General features: G+C 44.2%; 1 protein-coding gene across 1 annotated transcript in view; it reads left to right on the top strand.

The window, feature by feature from the left end:
• The window catches only part of LOC102372752 (WD repeat-containing protein 64-like), an 84,585-nt gene that overhangs the window by 60,184 nt on the left and 8,967 nt on the right, over positions 1-15,434 (top strand). Inside the window, exons 23-28 of the mRNA XM_025213642.1 lie at positions 4,809-4,904; positions 8,292-8,350; positions 8,610-8,751; positions 9,440-9,479; positions 9,951-10,039; positions 14,214-14,404. Of these exons, the coding sequence (XP_025069427.1) occupies positions 4,809-4,904; positions 8,292-8,350; positions 8,610-8,751; positions 9,440-9,479; positions 9,951-10,039; positions 14,214-14,404 (617 nt within the window). The remainder of the gene's footprint in view (positions 1-4,808; positions 4,905-8,291; positions 8,351-8,609; positions 8,752-9,439; positions 9,480-9,950; positions 10,040-14,213; positions 14,405-15,434) is intronic.

Here is a 15,434-nt window from a genome sequence, read left to right as displayed (position 1 = left end):
GCCAAATACATCATCTTTATATTGTTTTTTCATTGTCCTGGCACTGGCACCCAGGGGTTCTGTTGTTTTACAGCTATGCTAATAATTGGACAAATGGGTGGCACAAGAAAAGGAGAACTTTGTGGAGGCTGTTAGGAGTCAACATAATAATCAGTTTCAGTTTTCATAACTAAAAATTTCAAAACAGATATTTAGTTTCGGCTCATGAGTAAAGTCTTGTGCCTGTAAGTCTCAGTCATAGATGGTAACCCTATTGGGCTAGTGCTGTATAATCCAGAACACAAAAATGGTTTCTGTCCCAAAGAGCTGACCAGTGAAATACATTTCACTCTAGGTTTCCACACTCTAGCACTGTATGCAGTACAAATGGTAGAGCTGAAGAGGGAACAGAAATCCTACTTAAAATCATAGAAAATTAGGGTTGGAAGGGACTTCAGGAAGTCATCTTGTCCAACCTCTTGCTCAAAACAGGACCACCCCAACTATATCATCCCAGCCAAGGCTTTGTCTACCTGGGTCTTAAAAACCTCTAAGGATGGAGATTGCACAACCTCTCTGGGTAACCTGTTCCAGTGCTTCACCATCCTCCTAGTGAGAGAGTTTTTCCTAATAGCTAACCTAAACTTCCCTTGCTGCAGCTTGAGAGCATTGTTGCTTGTTCTGTCATCTGCCACCTCTTTTGAACCCCACTTCAGGTAGCTGAAGGCTGCTATTAAATCCCCTTCTCAGGCTTCTCTTCTCCAGACTAAATAAACCCAGTTCCCCCAGCCTCTCCTCAGAAGTCGTGTGCCCCAGCCCGCTAACCACTTTTTTTTTTTGCCCTCCCCTGGACTCTTTTCAATTTGTCCACATCCTTTCTGTAGTGGGGAGCCCAAAACAGAACACAGTACTCCAGATGTTGCCTCACCAGTGCTGAATAGAGGGGAAGTATCACTGCCCTTCATCTGCTGGCAACACTCCTACTAATGCAGCCAAGTATGCTGTTGGCCTTCTTGGCAGCAAGGGCACATTGTTGACTCATATTCAGCTTCTTGTCCACTGTAACCCCCAGGACCTTTTCTACGAAGCTGCTGCTTAGCCAGTCAGACCCTAGCCTGTACCGGAGCATGGGATAGTTCTGTCCTAGATGCAGGACTTTGTATTTGTCCTTATTGAACTTCATGATATTTCTTTTGGCCTAATCCTTCAACTTGTTGAGGTCTCTCTGAATCCTAGCCCTACCCTCCAGCATATTTACTTCTCCCCCAGCTTCATGTCATCTTGCTGATGGTGCACTCCATCCCATCTTCCAAATTGTTGGTAAAGATATCAAATAAAACTGGCCCCAAGACCAGCCCCTGGGGCACTCCACTTGATACCAGCTGCCAACTAGACATTGAGCCATTGAGCCTGATGATTCAGCCAGCTTTCTATCCATCATACAGTCCAGTCATCCAACCTGTACTTCCTTAGCTTCCTTGTGAGAATATTGTGGGAGATGATATCAAAAGCCTTGCTAAAGTCAAGATATATATCATCTCTCCCTGCATCCAGAGCTAGTCATCTTGTCATAGAAGGCAATCAGGTTGGTCAGGCCTGACTTGCCTTTGGTGAATCCATGCTGTTCCTCATCACTGTCTCCTTGAGGACCTGCTCCATGATTTTTCCAGGGACTGAGGTGAAGCCGATCGATCTGTAGTTCCCCAGATCCTCTTCCTTTCCTCTCAAAGATGGGCACTATATTTGCCCTTTTCCAGTCATCCAGGACCTATCACATTGGCCAACTCCCTCAGCACCCTTGGGTGTGTTGTATCTAGCTCCATGGACTTGTACACATCCAGCTTTTCTAAATAGTTCTCTAACTTGTCCTTTCACGATTGTTGGCTGCTCGCCTCCTCCCCAAACTATGCTGCCAGGTACAGTGGTCTGGGAGTTGATCTTACCTGTGAAGACTGATGTAAAAAAGGCATTGAATACTTAAGCCTTTCTGCATTATCCATCACTGGGTAGCCTCCAACATTCAGTAAGGGACCTACATTTTCCCTTATCTTCCTCTTGTTGCTGACATACTTGTAGAAACCCTTCACATCCCTTGCTAGCGGAAACTCCAGTTGCACTTTGGCCTTCCTGATTTAATCCCTGCATGCCCAAGCAATACTCTTATGCCCCTCCCTAGTTGTTTGCCAAGTTTCCTTTTTGTGTTTTAGCTCATTGAAGATTTCCCTGCTAAGTCAAGCTGATCTTCTGACACATTTGTTACTCTTCTGGTGCATCAGGATGGTTCATTCCGACAACCTCAGAAAGGTTTCTTTAAGGTACAGCCAGCTTTCTTGGACTCCTTTCCCCCTCATACTAGCCTCCCAGGGGATCCTGCCCATCAGTTCCCTGAGTAAGTGGAAGTCTGCTTTTCTGAAGTCCAGGGTCCTTACCCTGCTGCTCTTCTTCCTTTCTTTCCTCAGGATCCTGAACTCAATTACTTTGTGGTCACTGCTGCCCAGGTTGCCATCCACTAATACATTTCCCATGCTGCCCAGGTTGCCATCCACTACTACATTTCCCATCAATTCTTCCCTGTTTCTGAGCAGCAAGTCAAAAAGAGTATGGCTCCTAGTTGGCCTCTCCAACATCGGAAGTTGTCCCCAGTGCTCTCCAAAAACTTCCTGGATTGCCCGTGCACTGCTGTATTGCCCTCCCAGCAGATTTTGGGGTAATTTGAAGTCCTACATGAGAACCAGGTCTTGTGATATAGAAACTTCTGCTAGCTGTTTGAAGAAAGCCTCATTCACCTTATTCTCCTGGTCTGGTGGTCTCTAGTAGGCAGCTATCACATCACCCTTGTTGCTTTCCCCCATAACCCAGAGACTTTCAACAGGCCTATTTCCAGTTTCATACTGGAGCTCAGAGCAATCATATGTCTTTTAGATAAAGTGCAACTCCTCCTCCTCTTCTCCCCTGCCTGTCCTTCCTGAACAGTTTGTACCCATCCATGACAGTGCTCCAGTCATGTGAGCCCTCACCAAGTCTCTGTTCTTCCAATCACATCATAGTTCTGTGACTCTGCAAGGACTTCCCTTTCTTCCTGCTTGTTTTCCCGGCTCTGTGCATTCATGTACAGACACCTGAGGTAACTAGCTGATTGCCCTATTTTCTCAGGAGGAATGAGAAGGCCTCCCCAGTTGAATGAGAAGGCCTCTCCTGGGAGTCCATGTCGTCGTCCTTCTCCAGCGCTGTCTCTGGCATTCCTTCCTCCACTGTCCTACAAGTTTCCTCCAGCATAGAATCAATGAAGTCCTCATGGTGGAGGATGCTTTGGAGCCTCGCCACCCCCTCCTGTAGGAGGCACTGCTCACATTGCAGGCACTCCCCCACCCGGCTGTCATTGGAAGGAACCTGCCAGTTGCAGTCTCCACAAAACCAAACTAGAGCCTAGGTGGAAGCCTTGACAGTGAGTGGTCTTGCTTGGACAGACACCTCACAGGTGCAAGCAGAAGAGCTGGCAGTGCCAGTGGCTCTGGCATTGCCATGTCTTCCAGCCATCTCTCTGGGTCGCATATATATATGCCTCCTCTCTCTCTCTGCTCCTCTCTCCAAGTGGACTTTCCCTAGTTAACTCCCCTGTAAGCTGGCCTGTTCACTGCTCCAGAGGCACTTCTTACATGGAGGTGCTGGCTTTCAGAGGGGCAGCTCAGGGCCAGGGCCTGTGATAATTCTTGTGGCTTACGGAGGGCCCCCGCGGGCCAGATGGAATTGCCCGGTGAGCTGGATCCAGCCCAAGGTCTGTCTTAAAGGCTCCCCTTCAAAGAGGATGAGGTGCAAACTGACTTGCAAACTGCCCTGTTTACTGCCCCCGTTGCTCAAGGAGTCTCCTTTTAAACCCTCCTGGGTCTGGACTCGATCAGTCCCTTTAGGACTTTTGACAGGCACAGGCAGCAATTGCCCAGCTGTCAGCACTCCCAGCTGCTCAGAGCAGGTACCCAAACACACACTCAGCTGCCAAACACACAGGCAACCGTGCCTCCCTTACATTTCAGGAGCAATATCTAGTGCCTGGCTTCACTTCCTCTTCCCCTTCCTTCTCTTTCTCCCAGTGAACTGCTTGCAAACTGCCCTGTTTTCTGTCTCTGTTCGCTTGCTTCTTCACAATTTGTTCTTGTTCCAGTTTGAACTGAGACCCTCCCCCCACTTCCCCCTCCAAAAAAGTTGACGTTGTCTGCACGAGAAAATTCAGAAATTGTCTCATGCTAGAGATATGTTCAAATGGTTTGTTAATGTAAAATATTTTTAAATGTTTATAATAAATTCTAAACTTGGCAAAATGAAAAGTTGTTTTGAAAGAAAAGATTGGAATGCTTTATTCTATAAATGTCAAACTGGGACACTCCAACTTGTTAGGGTATCGCTCCTCTTTCCCCCCCCAGAACTAAATTTTATCAAAATAGATGCAATTTTTCAAAACTCTGAATTTCAGTGGAAATGCATTTTCCAATGGAATGTTTTTCCATTTATGGTTTTTCTTACAAGCTTTAATAAAAACCATCTGATATATTTATTGTCAGCACTCTGGGAGCTTAACTATTTCTTAAAAGGAACACAGACAGTTAATGGATAGAGTTGAACATTACATCTACCTAGAGAAAGAGAAGTGGAAATGTAATAGCTGCAACTCTAAATACAGTGGGAGTGGGAAGCAGGAGAGGCAACTTGCTGATGCATCATAATCCTATTTGTTGTGAATTTATCCATCAACTGGAGAGCAATTGAGGGATGTTTAATAAGATTCATTTGTTCTTTGTCAGCTTGCTTAAATCTTAATCTCTTTCCATCCTCAGCTGTAGACCCAAGTGTTAAACATGTCATATTTTTGAGGACTCGTGCAGTGAAGTTAAGATGTACAGCAGCATCTCTCATTTCCAATGGGCCTCAAGGTAGGAGTCAAGAACTGTAGTTCACACTGCAGTGTGGTGCAGCTCCAAGGGATAACGTTTTCGCAAATGATTCCTTTTTTGGGTTTTATTTTGAATAGACTATATTACAGTTTTCCAGAAAAAGGTCAAAAGATGATTATTCCCTGGTTTAGCATCATAACAAATCCCCTTTTAGTTCCAGCGGGTGTTCCAGCTGGAGAGAGTAAAGCAGATTTCTCTTTAGAGCCCATTACTCTAGATCTGTTGGTATTGGCTGTAGTTGTATTGTGCAGCATAACCATGAGGACCTCTGCAGAAATCCCAGTGCCAGGGGTCTGTCTGGGAGTAGAGCTGAAGAGAAATCTATGATCAGATTCTCTTTTGTACCTTTTTTCCCATAAGGAATGTCTAATTCAGGGTGGCCAACCTGTGGCATGGACAGCCTTTCTGTATGGCAGGCAACAGATTGGTGAGGGAACAGGCAGCACAGTAGCAGATAGGGCAAGGAGTGAAAAGCAGAGCAGCAGATCAGGCAGGGAAGGTGTAGGGGTTTGCAGCATGCCAAAAGGTTGCCCCCCACTGGTTTAATTGATGCCTCCTGTCGTGGAAACACACGCAGCATACTTTTGGGTTAGGTCAGCAGAAGCTTTTATTTAAATGAAACTACAGCTGTAGGGGGGACTCCAAAGTGACATGGATTTTCCAAGCACTTGGAAGGGGTTTCCCCCCCAAGAGTAAAATCAGGAGGCATATATACTTTTTAACAGTTGCTTACAACTTACGTGATCATATAGTTGAGTTTGCTAGAAAAAAGCAGCTACAAACACTACCTCATTACTGCTTGGCTGTTATCAGGATGGGAACCATGGGGGAGACGAGGTTAGTTCACAAAGCAAGAAATGGGGGGGAACACTCCCTTCTTGCACCTGGAAATCAGAGTTTTACATACTTTTTTTCCGCTATCTTCAAGGCCGCGGTGAGCGAAGCAGTTGCAGAGGCGTTACAAAGAACAAACACTTTCCCTTATCTGTTCTACTATGCAGAGCCAACAATTCCCCACAAAGCAGTTATGTCATCTTATAACTCGTATGATCAAAGTTTAAGGCATTTATTTTTTTTCTGATTCCACACTCCTATCCTTTTTGTAATTGCAGGCAATTACAGTAATCATTTATATGGAAAAGTAATATTGGGAAAGTTCTGAATTAGAAGTCAAGTATCCATGTATAGCTGGAAATGAGAAGGCAGAGGCATAATTATGTGAACAGTCAAGTAGCCACAGGCCTCTAGCAATTGCTTTGTGGACTACGAGTGATTCAGAAACCCAGTTTAGGAGCATAGAATCAGAGGGTGCCTGTACATGAGCACAGAGGCTGGTCTGACGCGCTGTAGTTACGAGTCTGCTGGGGTGTGGTAATTACTGCACTCCAGCAGCCTCCCGTGTCTCGTGCAGTAGTGTCTCCACACTTAAAAATGAAGGTGGGGGTGGTGCAGGTTGAATGAGCTTTAGTTCAAAGCTTTAATTAGACTGGCTTTTAGAGCCAGTCTAATTAAAGCACCCCCCACTTTCCCACCCCTGGAGCACATGTAAAAGTGCCCATAGAGAAGTAGAGCTGGAAGGGGACCTCCAGAGGTCTAGTCCAACCCCCTGCCTGAGGCAGGATCATCCATATCCAAACCATCCTATACAAATCCATTGTCTAACCAGTTAATGAAACTACAGTCAACCCTGATGCAACTCCAGACATAACACCATAACTTGACACAGGTAAAGGAGAGGGACCATGGCAGCCAATGTCCTGCTGCTGCAGAGGTTGTTAATATATGTTTAAGAGATCCCAGGAAGAGGGCCATCTCCCCTGCTAGAGGAAGGCAAACCCCCAGAGTCCATACCAATCTGACCATGGGGTAAAATTCCTTCCTGACACCATGTGTGGTGCCTGGTTTGACCCTGAGCAGAAGGGCAAAACCCTCTAGACAGAAAACTGTGGCTTTAAGTCCCAGCAGGAGCACTGGCACACCCCAGTCCAAAATCCCCAGCCTTGGCTGTAGGCATGAACGCCACGTCCTTTGAGGCTGGGGGGTCATGGTGATCACCCACAGGTAATGGCAATGGGGGACCGCCCACATAGGGGGGTGGTGTTAGTGGTGAGCAGCAGCTGCCTGCAGGTGCCACCGGCAGTGGTTTTCACAGGGGGTGCACCGCCAATCTTAGAGGGTGCACATGCAACCGCGTGCACCCCCTACGCGTCACCAGCGGCTGCAGCCAACATCCAATGCCTCTGAGGAAGGCTTTAAAGAAAAGAAAACCAAGCCCTGTCCCTCCCCACCCCCAGAAGAAAAAGAAAAAACAGAAGAAAGTTTCCACATCTTCCTCATCCACAAGGAGGATGAGACTTTCTTCAAACAGCTAGCAGAAGTTTCTACATCACAAGACCTGGTTCTCATATAGGACTTCAAATTACCCCAAAATCTGCTGGGAGGGCAATACAGCAGTGCATGGGCAATCCAGGAAGTTTTTGGAGAGCACTGGGGACAACTTCCTGATGTTGGAGAGGCCAACTAGGAGCCATACTCTTTTTGACTTGCTGCTCAGAAACAGGGAAGAATTTGTGAGGAATGTAGTAGTGGATGGCAACCTGGGCAGCAGTGACCACAAAGTGATTGGGTTCAGGATCCTGAAGAAAGGAAGGCAGAAGAGCAGCAAAGTAAGGACCCTGGACTTCAGAAAAGCAGATTTCCACTTATTCAGGGAACTGATGGGCAGGCTCCCCTGGGAGGCTAGTATGAGGGGGAAAGGAGTCCAAGAAAGCTGGTTGTAACAAAACAAAAACACCCTCAAACCTTGACATGTAGCAGTGTCCCCACATGGCAACCAGCAATGCCCAGAAGCAGGGGAAATATCTATCGTAGAACATAGGCATAGCTACACCTGGATCATCCCCGACTAGTGGCTGTCTAACCTGTTCTTGAACACCTCCAGTGATAGAGAGTCCACAACTTCCCTAGGCAGTCTATTTCTCTGTCGCATGGTTCTAATAATGAAGTTTTTCTGGATATCCAATATAAACTGACTTTGCTGAAACTTCAAACCATTGGTCCGTGACCTCCTCCGAAGCAAGAGAGAAGGTATTTTCCATCTTGATGGCACCCCTTCAAGTATTTGAATACTGCTATCATGTCCCCTCTCCCCTTTTCTGCAAGCTGATCGTGCCTACACTTCTTTCAACCTCTTTTTGAACGACTTTTTTTGTCATGTGCCTCCTGGACCTTCTCTAAATTCACCATGTCCTTTTTAAAATGCTTGCCTTGCTGTCTGAATTCAGCCCCTGTATGTGTATTTTCCTAATAACCTTTTAAAATTGCTTTTAAGAAGTAATTTTGCCCATTTTGCTTGTTTTTTTCCAGGTTCTCTTAACTTCTGGAGTCTGTTCAGTGCAGTTCCACTTGCAGCGAGTTTTATACCTGTAAGTTTGGCCAAAGGCTTTTGCAAGCTTATGTAGATCTAAGTTTGGCACAGTTCTTGGAGTTTGATAAATTTTCTATAGTGGAAGAAATGTGATTTGTTTGAGAACTATATATTTGCTCTTTTGGATTTGTTATAGCCATCTGTATGTTGTAATTTATTTCCTTTGTAATTTATTAGTATTAAAATGATCAATAGTATATTATCATCCAGTGTGAATTATTAGCTAACAATCCAGCCTGCATTAATGTTGGTCCCAGTCTAGAGTGAAATCCCAGACCAGCAGCATTGCTGTCACTGCCGATGATTCATTTCTTTATGCAGCAGATGAGAGTGGATACGTGTGTGTCTACAATGTAAAGGATTATGCCCTTGGGGATCCAAAGCAAGGACCGCCAAAATGTATGTGTTATGGATTGGGTTTTGACATGCAGAAAACCTTTGTGTGCCCACATAAATTGTTACATATACAGATTATTTAGTGCTTGGGTGTAGGAGCATACATGACCTTGATAAAGGGATTAAAAACAAACCCCTTTTCATAAATTCTGCCTATTAATATTTCTCCCTCCTGTTTATTGAGCATACAGATTTTATTATGTTTAGACTATTCTTGTAACGAAGTGCATTTCCTAGTCATAACTTCCCCCCCATAGCTTTCTAAAGCAAAAAAAAAAGTAAGAACATAAAATTAATTTCAGCTGGGCAAATACTGACATGCTGATTGCTGACACAGATGCATTCTAACTTGAATTCAATAGGAGGTGCGAGCAGAACACAGCCCAAAGGATTTTATTTAGTGATACTTGCACCTGTGTGTTTTAGTGGAAGCTGTATAGTAACAGAAAATGAGCTGTTTGCAAAATGTTTCCAAAAAAACTCCTTAACCCCTTGTTGCACTTAAAAAAAAAAAAAAATACTGTAGACCAGACAAGGATGCCCTTCAGTTTTCTTGCTACACAGGTTTTGTGCTTGGCCTGTACATAACATTTCCTATCTGAATTGACACTCAGCAGTGTTTTTGTGCTAATTTATATCTGTGTATTGTGAATGATGTGTAATACAGATTTATTTTTAAATATTGCTGTAGATGTGAACCACTGGAGAGCACATGTAAAAATGGTTGTATCGTAAGTATTTTCTTATCCAATTTGAACAGTGTAAATTACATAGCAAAAAAAATGCTTATAGCTGCAAGCAAATGTTTTCTGTATAAATACAATTAGGTTAGTTTCTTTATACTGTGCAATCCATAGGAGCCTCACTCATGGACCAAGATCCCTAATCCATTCTCCACATTTACAAGTTGTTCCTGTACAGGGATTACTTTTCAAATAATAGGAAGTCCAGTTTATGGCATTTGCGTGCTATTGGAAATCTGCTATGTCAGATATTTCCTTATCTAGACTTCCTTCAAATTTAATGGCACTGAAGCAACATTTCATGTTTAAACTTTGTCATTGTCATAAGTAACACTTGTCAGTTATTTGTGATACAATAGGTTTTTAATGACAAAAAATAGAAGTAGTGTGCAACTGTAGTACTTTTCTAAATATATGCAATTCTTTAGGCATACTTATTCTGATTATGTCTTCTGTTAGATTAGAAGTTATTGAGGAAGAAAAAATGCTGTTGTCCTCTTCTGTAGATTGTACAGTTCGTCTGTGGAGTCTGGATGGAGAGTACATTGGTAAGTGAAATTATACACAGTATTAGGATGGCTATGATGCTGCTTTTAATGACTACAGGAATCAAACAGCAGTTGCATACAGGAGAAATAACAGGGTGCTACAGACACAGGGGGAAAGGGAAAAAAAAAAAAAACACAGAGCTTTACTTTCAGCTCACCACCCCTGCACAAGCGCAGTATATGCCCAGAAGAGAAAACGCACAAGTTTGACCTGGCTTGCCCAGCATTTGTATAGCTCATGTGCTTCAGCTGATCTAAAGCACCAAAAAGCCATGCTAATAGATAAAAGCACCAAAAAGTACTGCTGAAGTGCATGAGCTATGCAGATGCTGTAGAGCTGGGTCAAAATGATGCAATTTCTCTTCCAGTAAATCATAGTTTGTTCCTTTGTTTGTTTTGTTGTATGGTCCCATCCCCCATTAGCACTCTCAAGGACAGAGAAGTTATTTACCAGCGACTTGAATTCTTTGAGGTGTGCTGTCCATCTGCAATCCACTCGGGGTGCACACGTGCCTTAAACATTTGGGCTGGGAAAAGTTTTTACCCTAGCAGTACTGATATGGTATGCAGGCACCCTGCCTTTTCTTGTTGGCTGTGCTGAGAACATAGAGTAGTGCACTTCCTGCTCTTCTGTTGCCTCTTAAAGGCAATGCCAGAAATCCCAGAGTGCACCTTAAGGGAAGGAGAAGTACGGGGGTTGGGGAATGTGTTCATAGACAATGCACTGCAAAAAAACAACAACCCCTCCAGTTACTATAGTAACTTCTCTTTCTCTCTTCAGATGATGATGTAGAATTACTTTTCTTTCTTACCTTTGAGTGCTTGCACCTATACATATTCTACAATGGGTCACTCCAAATTGCCTGCTCCACATAGAGATGGATTATCATTAAAGGTTCCTATACACACAATCAATGTAGTTTTGCCAAACATTGGCATCCCTTAGGAGGCTATCAAATTCACTTGGGCTCTCATGGAATGAGCTCTGATCAATTTACTTCAGTGACCAAATAGCAGACTTCGATGTAGTTAGTCTTTGGGGGAGAAATTATGGCATCTTCTGAGCTTTTTGCTGTGGAACAAATAGCAATGGAGATTTCTAGAATGGATTAGTCTTGTGCAGGTTAAAAAAAAAGGCTGTCCTCACATCAAGAGTATGAAGATGTGCTTTAGCTTTTGAAGAGAAGTTTTGGGAAGATGACTTGTAAGTGAATCTGAATTAGGTCAAATTCCATGACAACTTGGAGTCTGTCAGCAGGGAAACCTTGTCCAGTTAAAGCATCATATAGAAAAGATCCATCATCAGTACCTGTCTCTCCTGCATCCTCCCTGTTGTTGGACAGTGAACCCAGGGTTGAGTCCTGCCCTGCAGAGTAGCCAGAGCCTTCCTGTTAAAAAAAATTTGATCTCCAGATGGTCCCGGTCCAAGAAAATATCCATGAAGATATTTGTCTTTGATCACCCATTTGTGGTGCCTTCTATGGTTGTCCTTTCAGGTATTTTGAAAACCCCAAAGGTGCAGAACTGATTGCTGTTCAGCACAGGAGGGAAGCTTTCATTCCTCTATCAGTTTGTCAAACATTGTAGTAGTGGTGGTGATCATACTGTAGCACATAAATCCAGATTATGACCCAGGAACACCTGGCTAGTTCTGTGGACTACCTTAAATTCCAAAAGTGTTCAGTAGCAGCTTCCTATCCTTTGAAGGCCAAAGACCTTGTCCTTGAAGGTTTTTCATGTGCACCTTCCAACTGTTAATCACAACTCCTAATCTCAGGAAGAGAGAAACAGGATCCCAGCAGATGTCAGCTGGGTATTTCCATCAAGCAAGGAATGACCCAAGTAGCAGAGGAATGGCTAACTCCTCATCCATACATCTTCCTGGAAATAGAAGCATTATACAATGACTGCATATCTGAGGTGTAGTCTGGCATGCAGCATCACATACGTGTAGGAGGCCACATGTCTTAGATGGATAAGCAAATCCTGACAGTTGTCCTTGACTTGCATAACAATGTCCAATAAGGACTGGAATTACTCTTGAGGAAGGTAGGCTCTGGTCAGCATAAAGTCTAGTGCGAGACCTATAAATTTCAGTTTCTGAATTGGGATCAGGTTTGATGTTGGGGTGTTTACTGTGACATCAAGAGAACAAGGACAGAATGATTTGGAAGCTCAGTCCTTCAATACCCAGATAGTTTTTTCCTTCTTAGGTAGACTGCCACCATTGTTTGGAGCTTGCTGAAGATTCCCAGGGTCATTGCAAATCCAAACAGAAGGGCCTTATTTTGGTAGCAGTCCTGGCTTACCACCAAGTCAAAGCTTTTAAAACATGATGGTGATGTGAAAGATGAGGAGACCTCCTGTCAAAGCAAAAATCTTACAACAAGGACCCCTGAAAAAGGGTACAGTAGGGGCATTTGGAGTAGGCACCTCAAAGATATAGCCAGATGCATTGATTCATGTGTGTAGAAACAAGAAAGAAACAGAAATGGAGGGGAAAATAGTACCTTTAGAGGCAGTGAGCTACATCCACCCCATCAAAAGGTTCTGCCTGTTTGTCCAGAGGATGGTGAGCGGAGGGGACTCCTGATGAAAGATGCTTCCTCTTGTGGAAATGCTGGCACTTCCCAGAAGAGGAAGGTTTGAAGGATAGAATATAAAGGATAGAGCACAAGGTGGATGCTGACCTATACTGGAGCTAGGAACATGTGTGGCTCTCTTGACTGAAACCAGAGATGCAGCCAACAGATCCAGGATTGTTTTCCATGACCCCACTAGTACCAGTGAAAACTGCTTAGGTAGCTTAGATAGTGAGGTTACTTGGTGCAATTGAAATAGAGGCAAGATAGGGGATGAAGGAACTGGTAGATGAGATGAGATGAGATGAGATGAGATGAGAGAGTGGTGCTGCCAGGCCCCATCCCTGCACCCCCCTCCCTCCACCCCAACCCCCATGGCTCCCTACCCATCCCAGCTCCCGGGGCTTTCAAAAAAAGCCCACACTCGCCAGGTGCTGCCCCATAGTCCTGCCCCCTACTTACCAGCTCCGAATCTGGCTCCAGCTCCCTGCTGCAGCAGGTGGGGACTGCCTGAATCATCAAAGCTCCCCGAATCTTTTCCGAAGATTTGGAGAGCTTCAAATCAATTTGGACTCTTTTATTGATCTCGATTCGATTCGGATTTGGAGATTTGGCCACTGAATCAGGCCGAATCGCCTCTGAATTGAATCGGCACCCAAAGCTTTACACAGCCCTAATGAGCACTGCTGTAGCTTGGCATAGACCTGCCTCCCCCTTAAAAGATGGCCAAAGCTGGCAACAAGTGACTGTAGATTTCCAACTCACCGTCTACCATTTAACATGACCACACTACCATTTTATCTGCTCCGACACATACTACCATGAAGAGAAGTTCTGGTTGTGATCTCAGTAGGCACTGAATCAGGCCCTCATGGAATAAAAGCTTCTGACAGTTAGCAACCAGAAAAAGAGCTAATTTAGTGTGGGGATGAATTAGAATTTTAGCAAGGACTCTTCTTTGGCTAAATTTGTTTTTAAAAATTCTTCCCAGCAGCAAAGGTTTGTATGTACAAAAAAGGAAAATTTTCCAAGAGAATCAAGCCTTAAAAGCTCGGCAGAAATGGCTCTGCCACCACCCCTCCCAACTTGGGAGGGTTTTTATGAAACAAAGGCATGTGCACACAAGTAGATCAGGATCTGGTGGGAAAAGTATTCATTTCTTAATGTAAGAGCTAAGTTCAGTCTTGCACTGCCTGGTGTTTGGCTTGTCTGCTGGCTCAACAATCAGCTTCTCTCAGTCTTTCTTATTGGAGATGTTCTTCTTTTTCTACATAATTATTCATGAGACCAGAGGTCAAGTACAGTAGGGCCTTGAACCTAGGTCTCTAAGGTTCTGGTAGTAACGTGACTATCAAGCTATTGGCTATCCCTTCTGAAGCCATCCAATCTTTGCCAACAAAAGCTTGATTGAAATGGAGATGCACCATTTTGATTTGTATCAAATGAGCATTTTTCTGAAGAAAAACCATCTGTTGGAAAACTCTTCACCAGCTCTAGTTGCAACCTGTTAACTTCTGTACAGGTCTATGGCTGTGCACTTTGAAGCATAATATGCATGTCTCATTCTCATATTCCCCCCCCCCCCTTTTTAGGGACTTTTGGCCAAGAAGAACCTTGGGAAATTTGTACTCCTGCCTCCTGGAAACATCCCATGGTGCCCTTTGAAATTCTGATAGATCCCCAAAGCATGCCCCATCATCCAGTGTTGGGAGGCGAAACTTCTGTCTGGCAAATCATAAGCTCAGACCAAAATGATGCAGCTCGAGAGAACTCTTTATCTAAGGTTTGTGTATAGATAGCAACAGTTTCCTGTGTTAAGAATGTGGTTCCTCTTCTTATTCTCTAGCAAAGCAAGATGCAGCTATGATGATGCACATGTCTTTGTGAGGCATTTGCCTTGATACAATATGTTGGTGAAGAGACCTTGGATACAAATTCAGCAAGGGACACATTAAATACTGGTTAACTGATAGGTGTCAATCTATAATTGTAAACAGGAACAGTCCATTGAGTAGATGGAGTTGTAGCAGTCTCTCACAGGGAGCAGTTCTTGGCTTGATTTTTAACATTAATCAACTCAGATCAGTGATCTTCAACATGTTCAGCACCAATTTTGATTCGGGTATTATAAAGAAACTGGCAAAATTTGCTGACAACACCAAACTATGGGGGAGTGTGGTCACACTCAAAGACAGGTTGGCAATACAGGCTGACCTGGACAGGCTTGTGAGGTAGGCGGACCTCAACCTGATATACATTTTTCTGTATTAAATGACAGTGCTCCATCTGGGGAGAAATAATCCGCAACACCCTTACAGGCTCAGCAGTGCTATGCTTGCTAGTACCACAACTGACGAAGACGGGGGTGTCATGACTGACAACAAAGTGAATATGAGCCACCAATGCAATGCTGTAGCTGGCAGAGCTAATCAAACGCTGGCATGCATCCACTGAGACATCTCAAGCAAGGCAAAGGATGTCATCCTCCTGCTCCACTTGGCCTTGGTGGTGTACTGCATCCAGTTCTGGGTGCTGCACTTCAAGGATGGGGAGAAGCTTGAAAGAGTCCAGAGGAGGGCCACACATGATTGGAGGCCTGGAGTCCAAGTCATACAAGGAGAGGCTGAAGGGCTTGGGACTGTTCAGCCTGGAAAAGAAAAACAGACTAGGAGGGCAAAGACTTGTTAGCAGCCTATAAGTATATTAGGGGCATACATCAGGGCTTGAGGGAGCATCTAATCACCAAGGCCACCTAGAAGACGACAAGAAATAAAGGGCACAAACTGGTTGAAGATTGCTTCAAGATAGACATA

This window comes from Alligator sinensis, unplaced genomic scaffold (assembly GCF_000455745.1).
Source record: "Alligator sinensis unplaced genomic scaffold, ASM45574v1 scaffold406_2, whole genome shotgun sequence".
NCBI classification, from domain to species: Eukaryota; Metazoa; Chordata; order Crocodylia; family Alligatoridae; genus Alligator; species Alligator sinensis.
This window is presented reverse-complemented; position numbering and strand designations above follow the sequence as displayed.